The sequence below is a fragment of the Rhinatrema bivittatum genome, chromosome 9 (assembly GCF_901001135.1).
Source record: "Rhinatrema bivittatum chromosome 9, aRhiBiv1.1, whole genome shotgun sequence".
Classification (NCBI taxonomy): Eukaryota; Metazoa; Chordata; class Amphibia; order Gymnophiona; family Rhinatrematidae; genus Rhinatrema; species Rhinatrema bivittatum.
This window is the reverse complement of record NC_042623.1, coordinates 128,072,233-128,082,532: the sequence shown is the minus strand read 5'-3', so window position 1 is coordinate 128,082,532 and position 10,300 is coordinate 128,072,233. Positions and strand designations below refer to the sequence as shown.

General features: G+C 44.8%; 1 protein-coding gene across 5 annotated transcripts in view; it reads right to left on the bottom strand.

Annotated features, from left to right (window-relative positions):
• Positions 1-6,511: 6,511 nt before the first annotated feature.
• CNOT4 (CCR4-NOT transcription complex subunit 4) overlaps positions 6,512-10,300 on the bottom strand; it is a 420,537-nt gene continuing 416,748 nt past the window's right edge. For all 5 annotated transcript variants that reach the window (XM_029615559.1, XM_029615557.1, XM_029615558.1 and 2 more), the window contains one exon: positions 6,512-7,245. In XM_029615559.1, the coding sequence (XP_029471419.1) occupies positions 6,941-7,245 (305 nt within the window). In that variant the 3' untranslated portion in view covers positions 6,512-6,940. The remainder of the gene's footprint in view (positions 7,246-10,300) is intronic.

The window sequence follows — 10,300 nt, the reverse complement described above, 5'->3', positions numbered from 1 at the left end:
GCGGGCCCTGTCAATGGCCAGACCGTAAGAGAGAATTGAGCTGGGTCCTCGAGGAGGATGGGACCTTGTTGGTGCAGGTCTCTGTGTGGAGGCAGGGGTAGTGTATTCCCTGCCAGTCGTCTTCTCATGTCTGCGTACCAGGGTCTTCTTGGCCAGTCCGGGGCCACTAGAAGAACTAGTCCCCTGTGCCGCTGAATCTTGTGAATGATTGCGCCCAGCAAGGGCCACGGTGGAAAGGCGTATAGCAGGGTCCCCGGTGGCCAGGCCTGTACCAGGGCGTCGATCCCCTGGGACTGCGGATCCCGGCTGCGGCTGAAATATCTGGGTACTTGAGCGTTGGATCTGTTTGCTAGAAGATCCATGTCTGGAGTCCCCCACCGATTCACTATCATCTTGAAGGCTGTGGGTGACAGCTTCCATTCTCCTGGGTTTAGACTTTCCCTGCTGAGGAAGTCTGCCATGGTGTTGTCCTTCCCGGCGATGTGGACGGCGGAGATGTCCTGGAGATTTGCTTCCGCCCAAGCCATCAGAGGGTCTATTTCTAAGGACACCTGTTGGCTCCTGGTTCCGCCCTGCCGTTTGATGTAGGCCACCATCGTGGCGTTGTCCGACATCACTCTGACCGCTTTGTCTCGAAGTCTGTGGTCGAACCGCAGGCAGGCTAATCTGACCGCCCATGCTTCTAGGCGGTTGATGTTCCACCCCGCCTTTTCTTCGTTCCACCGCCCTTGGGCGGTTAACTCTTCGCAGTGTGCTCCCCACCTGTGTAGGCTGGCATCTGTGGTGAGCAGGGTCCAGGATGGGGAGGATAGTCTTGATCCCCAGCTCTTGTGGCTGGTCTGTAGCCACCACCTTAGCTGGGTCCGGACTCTGCCTGGTAGTGGTAGACATACGGACTAGTTCTGGGATCGAGGGCTCCACCGTGATAGGAGTGAGCGTTGCAGGGACCTCATGTGGGCCCGCGCCCATGGCACCACTTCCAGTGTGGATGCCATTAGTCCGAGGACTTGCAGGTAATCCCATGCTGTAGGACGAGGAGCGCTCAGCAAGGTCTGGAGCCGGTCCCACAGCTTTGATCTCCTCGTGGGGGTCAGGCTGACCTTGTCTTCCTTGGTGTGGAATCGGACTCCTAGGTATTCCAATGACTGCGAGGGCTGTAGGGAGCTCTTGTTTGTGTTGACTACCCATCCCAGGCTTTCCAGTAGAGCTATGACTCTGTTGGTTGCTTGGTGGCTTTCCTCTGGTGATTTTGCTCTGATCAGCCAATCGTCCAGGTAAGGATGAACGAGGATTCCTTCCTTCCTGAGTGTTGCCGCCGCCACTACTATTACCTTGGTGAACGTCCGGGGTGCAGTGGCTAACCCGAAGGGTAGTGCCCGGAACTGGTAGTGACGATTCAGGACCTTGAAGCGTAGGTAGCGCTGGTGTTCCTGATGAATTGGGATGTGTAAGTAGGCCTCCGACAGGTCCAGGGATGTGAGGAACTCTCCTGGCTGTATTGCACGTATGACCGATCGTAGGGTTTTCATGCGGAAGTGTGGGATCCTTAGGTGTCGGTTGACCGACTTGAGGTCCAGGATGGGCCTGAATGTACCCTGTTTCTTGGGTACGATAAAGTAAATGGAGTAATGTCCAGTATTTGTTTCCCAACTAGGTACTGGGGTTATGGCCTCGAGGTCCAGAAGTCTGGTCAGTGTAGCTTCCACTGCCGCCCTCTTGCGGGGGTCGTGGCAGGGAGATTCCACGAACTTGTCCGGAGGGGTTCGAAGAAAGTCCAGGTAATACCCTTCTCAGATGATGGCTAGGACCCACTTCTCTGAAGTTATTTCGACCCATCTGCGGTAGAATAGGGATAGCCTGCCCCCTATGGCTTCTTCCCTTGGATGGGTCGGCTGAATCTCATTGTGGGGTGCGGCTGGGGCCTGGACCCGAGCTGGTTCCCCTCTTGTGTTTGTTCCGAAAGGACTGGTTCCTGCCCGTAGGGTGGGGCGCTTGATAGTTATTCTTGTAAGGGTTGAAGCGCTGTGAGCTTCTGCCTCTGGTGGACCTGGGAAAGGGGCGCTGGTTTCTCTTCGTCTTGTCTTCCGGCAGACGAGGTAATGGGGAGTCGCCTCATTTGTTAGCCAGTTTCTCTAGTTCGCTGCCGAACAGGAGGGATCCTTTGAAGGGCATTCTCGTGAGGTGAGTCTTGGAGGAGGCGTCAGCCGACCAATTTCAAAGCCAGAGTTGTCTCCTGGCTGCCACTGTGGATGACACTCCTCTGGCTGCTGTGCGCACTAGATCGGAAGCCGCGTCAGTGAGGAATGATAGTGCTGATTCCATGTCTTCTCCCGGGGTGCTGTTCCTGGCTTGGGATAAACAGGAACGTGTCACCACGGTGCAGCAGGTCGCAATTTGCAGGGACATGGCTGCCACCTCAAATGCTTGTTTTAGTATGGCTTCCAGGCGCCAGTCGTGTGCATCCTTGAGCGCCGCTCCTCCCTCCACTGGGATGGTAGTGCACTTAGTGACCGCGCAGACTATGGCGTCTACTCTAGGGCACGCCAGAAGCTCCTTGGTTGCTGGGTCCAGGGGGTACATGGCCGAGAAGGCTCGAACCCCTTTGAATGAGGACTCCGGCGCGTTCCACTCCAGGTCAATTAGCTGTTGTGCTGCCTGTAAAAGAGGAAAATGGCGAGATGTCTGTCGAAGGCCCTCCAGCAGGGGGTTCATTCTAGGTTCCCCCGGGGTGCCTTGGCCCGGGATAGCGAGTTCCGATAGGCATTGGGATACAAGGTCCGGAAGCTCATCCTTTGAGAAGAAGCGTCTCATGGTTCGGTGTGGCTCTGTTCCCGATGGAAGTTCTCCATCCTCAAGGGGCTCGACTTCTTCCTCGGAGAAATCCGTGTCCCCGTAGGTGGGGCTTCTGGGTGGTGGGAGCCTGTGCCTAGGCCTTGAGGGTCCTGGGTCATGAGGGTCTTCCGGTGTCGCATGTGGCTGGTCCTCCCGGGGTTCAGTCTGCATCTTGACAAAGGCGTGAATCCCCTTAAATAACTCTACCCAGGAGATCGATGCTGGGTCTAAGTTGAGGGGCGCCAGTTCCCTGGGGGTCCCCATCTATGGGATGGACTCACTGGGGCCTGCTAGGTCCGGGGTGCCCCTTGAGGAGCTAGCACTGGGCCCTGGGTGGGACTGGCCCTGACCTGGATCTCCCAGGGCCTCCTCACAGTGTGCTCATAGGGCGTCTGCTTCCTCGCTCTGTGCGGCTCTGATGTGGCATGCTGGGCAGAGGCCTTGAGCTTTTATTCCTATTTCTGGAGGTGCCATTTCTGTGGACACGTAAACTCTTATGCGCTCCATTGCGTCTGATATGTGCGCGCAGGTGTGCGCCTAGCCGTAGATGTGCGCTTTGTACTGTGCACGTAACTTATGCGCGTAAGGTTTTATGTGTGCCTAAGAATATGCGCACAAATAATTTTGTGCGCTTAGCTTAATTTGTGTGCTCGGATCGGTCGGCGGGCAGCGCGGCGAACAAGGCCAAGATGGCGACAGCGAGCGTGCGGGCAATATGGCAACTTCCTTGGAGGGTCTCCACGTGGGCAGACCCTGGAACAGCCGGGGCCTGGCCCTGCTAGGGCAGATCAACCCGGTGGCACAGATTCCGATCGCCGATCTGTGCTCCTCCTCGATCTTCGGAGACCGGATTAAGTAGAAGATTTACACCTTACCTTGTCTTCGGGCGCTTCCCGGTTTTGCTCCGGGCGGTCTCCGGCTGCGGGGGGAGAGGGCAAATACCTTCACCGCCACGCTCGAGGGGGTGCACCTGCTGCCTCTCAGCCGCGCCCGAGATCGGTGGCTAAGTCCTCGCCGCAAATCAGCCGCCAGACCGAGGCTGCCTCTATGCTGCACCCGAGGATTCGGGGGCTAAGTCCTTGCCGCGAATCGGCCACTGGACCGAAGCTCACCTCCGAGGGACCAAGGAAATCACCTCGGGAAACTCAACTGGGGGAGGGACCCAAGGGTATCACCGCAGGAGTGCGGGGCTCGTCTTCAGGTAGGTTTCTTCTTTAAATTTCGGTTTTGTTCTTTAAATTTTGGTCTAACGCTCTGAGAGCGTGCAGATAGTCCCTAACTGCTATGGAGACGGAAAATACTGAGGAGCTGCACTTCCTGCAGGGGTATATGTACTAGGTGCTGACGTCAGATTGAAATCTGATCCATCTCCAACTGCTAGCAGGAGTACACTATACCCATTGGTCCTGAGTACATCTGCTACACGCTAGGAAAAAATTAATTATACAAAAAAAAGAAGAGTTATGTTGTTATTCATTTGAATTAAGTTATCCATAGTTAGCTTGTTACAGATAACAATGGCAGGCTGCCATCAGCAAGGGTATATATAAGGGGTGACATCAATTAACTTGTTGATCTTGCTCCATTTGCTGGTCGGTGACCATAACCCACTTGTCTGGACTGGACTCATGAAAAGGAAATTATCAGGCAAGAACTACCATACAGGTCATTGGTGAGACCTCACCTAGAGTAGTATTCAGTTCTGAAGGCCATATCTCAAAAAGGGTAGAGAGAAGATTTATGTCTTTTTCTTGTGTCCTTTTCCTTTTGTTTTATGTCATTGCATTTTAGTGTTTACTAATTCAATTTAATGTACAGTAATCAAAATGAAACAAATGATAGCACATTCCTAAAAAATGATGAATTAAAAAAAGGTGCGAGATGAATACAGAGGATCCTTAGTGGCAAAAGGATGGAAATGAAACAATGGGATAATCTGTGGTAACTTGCTGCATGAGAGTAACCAGCACAGAGCAGTAACCCAACAACCCTAAAATAGAAGGGGGTAATCTGCATGGATCTGAAGTTACAACTCTAAACACATTGCTGAGAAGAGTGGATGGGCCATTTGCTATTCACTATTTGACTATGTTCAAGCCAAAAAAAATTGCTCTGAAGATACACGACTATGTCTCAACTACTGCATGAATTTGGGAACCACTGCACATGCTCAGAAGAAAAACTGTTTTAGAAGAAAGCCCTGGAAAACATGATCTATTTATTGAAGCTATCATCCATCAGTGTGGTTGGTGATTCACACTGTTTTCATAGAAAATCCAGAATTCTCTGAGGGATGATCCATATTGGCACCATCAGAGAACATCACACATTGTTCATCCTGCTTGTCCTTGAAGAAATGAGCTTTAAGGATCACCTTTACTGAAGCAACACATTTTCTTCTTCAACTGCATCTGAATATCATGATGTGGCTCAATTACCCTAACTACCATTCACATTTGGACTTGAACAAACCATTAAACCTTTGGAATTTGTTGCCAGAGGATGTGGTTAGTGCAGTTAGTATAGCTGTGTTTAAAAAAGGATTGGATAAGTTCTTGGAGGAAAAGTCCATTACCTGCTATTAATTAAGATGACTTAGATAATAACCACTGCTATTATTAGCAACGGTAACATGGAATAGACTTAGTTTTTGGGTACTTGCCAGGTTCTTACGGCCTGGATTGGCACTGTTGGAAACAGGATGCTGGGCTTGATGGACCCTTAGTCTGACCCAGTATGGCATATTATTATGTTCTTATGTACTTAAGCACTAAATAAGTTCTTGAGGGTAGGGCCATTTTATGTAACCATGTGAACCAGTTTGTAGTGTTGTGTTCAATGATGCTATATAAATATTGACTGTCCTTACATTAGAATCAATACAAAATAATGCTATCAGCAATACACTTAATTCCATTACCCTGATATAGTACTTCAGTTGTAATCAAACCTTCTCAATAAAAAAAAAAAAAATTACTCTAAAGAACATCACATTTTCTGTTTTAAGATTTTAGTTTTAATTCTGAAGAAAAACATACATTTTCTTGTTTTAGTTTTTAGCTTCAGGTTATAACCATCTTTATTTATCTGGATTTTAAAAAAATTTCCTTTTTCTGTCTTTTTCAATACTGCACAAATGTCCAGAAACTACAGGTTTAAGTAAAAGCTGCAGGCAGAGGAGGTCAAAGGTTATGCTCCCGATGGTGATCATGTGGGTCACCCCAATGCAGTGCTATCCCAGAGTGCCCTAACAGGTGAATTTGTATTCTGTTAAAAAAAAGAGGGAAAACAAAACAAACGTATCAGCTGTTTATAACAACATTTTTCTATGCACTGGGTATTAAATATGTAAATACTTTAAAACAAGAAAACCATTAAGTTTACTTTAAATCTAAAGCCAAATTTGTTTTTTTTCTAAATGTGTTTAAAACTCAATTTCTCTTTACTAGACTCACTCATCCAGCAATTGTGCTTATTATACACAAAACACTTATTTTACCCATTGCATGCCACAATTTCAGCTGACATATATGTCAAAACCCCCCCCAAAAAACAAAAAATTGTACTATCAAGCAACTTTCAGCACACCGTGACTCAGGATGCAAACTGCTCCAATGGGCCACAGGTTTTCTTTTGCAAATATAGTTAGTAATCTTATAATTTGTTATCTTGCACTGTATTTTGCAAATAGTTCTACATTTCTGCAAATGATTATTGAATGTCTTGACAATTTGGTACAGTTGCAAATTTATCTATCATTTCATCATTGTGTGCCAAAAACAATAATACTAAAAACAGAGGTGAAACAAAATTTCAGAACAGAAAAATTTTCACTTGTGGGCATTGACATTATGTGTTGATTTATTTTCTCTCTCTCTTTATTCACTTGAAATTGTTGAAGAAAATAAGGAATGGTATATTATTCTTATGATCATTTGGTCTTTCAGCAGAAACTTTGCAACAGAGGGCTGCCACAACCCTGCAACTGCATTGGATTTGAGGTGGGTGTGTTTGATCAGGAACTAAATTTTTCAGAAAGAAAGGTTTGATGAGGGGAAAAAGGAGGAGTAAAGATGGCAATTCCTGCTTGTCAAATGTTCATTCTTGCTCAGTGACGATCCAGTGTAGAGCTCTGTAGAAGGTCTGTGGGAGCTTTGCCAGGTGGTCTGAAGGCTGTCTGGAAACCTGGAGGAGGTGAGTGGAAGCTGCTAGGGTTTGAAGGGAGTGGGTAAGGGCTCCAGCTGGCTCTGTGTAGGGGGATCTGTGTGTTGAAAGGGTTGCTGTGGTGGCTCTGTGTAGGCATGGTGTTGCTAGGGCCGTCCATCTCTGTGAGTGCTTGCAGCGATTTTAACCAGTGTGGAGGATTGTCATCCTGAAGAGTCTCTAAGCTATTTCCTGTGGATGCTGGAATACCTGAGAGGAGGAGAAACAAAGGGAAAAAACAGCTGTCAGAAACCTTAATTAAAAATCCAGTTTATGTTACAAGAAAAGGAAGATGTCAAGAAAAGTAGTCAAATTCTGCACATTACAAAGAAATTAATCCATATTTCATTCAAATTATCTTCCAACAATGAATTTCAAAAATCAAGAAAAGATTGTCTAAATTGAAAAACAATAGCAACAATTAGTTTACACTCACCACTATTCAAATATAAAATGAGGACAATAAATATAAAAGATTAGGAAGTCAATAGTCAAAGCTATTTAGACAATAACTTACAACCCCAGCGCTGAACATATGCAGTGCTTGTGTACATTCCAGTGCTATTACTAGCGTAACACTGTAAGCACCTGAGATTGCAGTGTACTGCGATCCTGGGTTTCAAAAGGGGGCAACAATTCAAAAGTGAATGTTGAGGGTGGCAGTGTGGGGGGATGGTAAGGAGACACTATTTTATTTTTGTACTTAGCGAGGAGAGAGGCGGTGAGGGCTGGAGGGTCAGTGCGGCAATTGATTTATTTTTAAATTTAGAGAGGTTTGGGGGGGTCCTGGCCAGCAGGGGGTTTTGATTTGTAGAAGGGGCTGAGAGGCCCACAATTTTTTTTTTTTTTTAAGGAGTGCTACTTAATTGGATATCTTTTGAAGACATCTGGTTAAGTAGCTAGTTATCTGACCATACACGTCTGGATAATTTTAGACCGAACTGGCCATATTCAAAAGCTGAAGACAGCCAGATAACTTTAGGTGAGTATATTCAGCAGGATGTATATGCCACTGATTATCTGAGACAACTTATCTGGCTAATTTTAGCCGGATAATTTGCCTGCTCGCCAGCTTACTGAATATTACTCCAGTTACCTTTATTGCAACTTACAGGACATGGTTCACTAAGCTTTTTTTTTTTCCCCATGGAAAGAGAAGAAAAGCCAGGGAGGATAACTTTCAAACAAATCCACACGATAGCATATACATATGTATATGGCTGCAAGCAGATCTAGCCAACAGAAGGTAGAGATGACGAGTGGTATACACTAGTGGTGACTAACTATTGGTAGAACTGGTATAGCGCTAGAGAATCACGGATCCTTGTAGTGAGTTAATAAAAATAAGGACTGAAAGCACGCATTTCCACCTTTTATTCAGGAATACTTAAAGCGAGGTTTCGGTCCCCCGACACAGACCGTGTTTCGCCACATGGGCTGCGTCGGGAGGGACAGAGGCCCGGAAAACACTGTCAGCAAAAACCAAACAGATCTATACATGTATTTAATAGCCCGTGCTTATAATATATGCACAGGTTATAAAATACATGTGTATTTCTACCCTGCAACATACGAGCAAATACATACAATGCATTGAAACCATGTATATCAATGAACTGAATGCGCATATTTTTCTTATCTATTTTAAAAATATACGTGCATATTTTTTATGCATGAAAGTAAAGTAGGACAAACTTGGGTAAGTCAGCTAATTTTAAAACATGTGCACGGAAATGAAATTAATCAGTTTACCAATTAGTCCACCAGCTTGCCCAGTCTTTCTCCAGGTTATCAAGACTTTACTGGTTCTTCAGCCTTAACTCCCTACAGTTCACCCAGACCTCCCACCCAGTCAGTATTACACGAAAAATACGTTTAATATCACTTATATCAGTTAATTAGATGTAAAAACACACAAGTAAGTTGACAAAGGTACACATAAACCGTAAATGTTTTAAAATAGCAATTTATGTATAAACAGTAAATGTTGGCCCCGCTCCAGAACACCTCTTTTTCACGTGCGAATATATGCATACGAAAGTGAAAATATGCAGTTTTTACTTTTATAAAATATGCTATATGTGAGTAGAGGCTACTTATGCATGTATGTGCTCATTTTTACATATGTAATGTTTTAAAAATTCACCCCTTACTGAATAAGGCCCATAATTAGGATGGAGTCAGGAAACTATGTGAACTTCTCAGCTGAATGCCATTGTGTGGAATTACATTCTCAAATTGCAATCCTATGCAATATTCTGTTGGCGTGAGATGCTCAATGTCCACCTAATTATAAGCTGCAATAAGGGTTGTATCTCTTACTTTTGCTGTCCCCATTTTATTGTGATAAATGCATGTAGGCTATTATTTTTCTGGATTAAAAGTTTCTGACATTTGTATATTCTACAACACTGGTTTTTCATCATTGGTGCTCCTGATACACGGATTTCCCTTGGTTTGCTTTTCTTTGAAGGTGAAATATTTTGCAGGTCCCTACCTATTAGATTGGTAGCTTAGGTCCTTGAGTCATAGCATGACTTGAATAACCCTAATTTAGAGACTTCACAAACTGGCAGGGCATTTAAGATAGCCAAGTGCAAGTGCACATATTTAACTTCCATAAAATCAAACAGATTTTAAGCAGCCTTCCAATGAAAAAGTACAGGAAATAAAATGTACTGCTTAGGATTATTCTGGAAGCAGAGAAAGACCGTGTCTAATGACATGAGTTCCATAAAGAATCATCCTAAATCCTAATACATTTTATAATGTAGTAACTAGGTATTCAAAACAGTGATTATTAATAGACTCAGCAGACATGGACAATAAATCACAATAGCTTTATCACTGAAGCAACCTCAAGATCTGACTTTCACATGCTTTTTTTTTCCACTAAAAGCCCACTTTAAAATGAAGTAGTGTTTATTAACATATTGAAGGCTTCCTGAAAATCAAACAATTTTGAGATTCCATTATCTGAAATAATCATCATTCTGATCAAAGTCCCCATATTTCCTCCTACTGCTTAAGGTTGGGGATTAGCTTTTTATGGGGTTGCAGGCCTTGATAATGATTTGTTAAGTTGTATCAATGTATATTATTGTAATTTAGCTTTGAATTTTTTGGGCTACATTTTTTTTAATTTTACATTTTTGACTAAAATTTTTTTCTTTGAACACAATATTTTATTGTTTTTATTATATTTTATTTATTTATTACCCACCCCTCCTAATAGTTCGGGGCAGGGTACAGAAATAATACATAA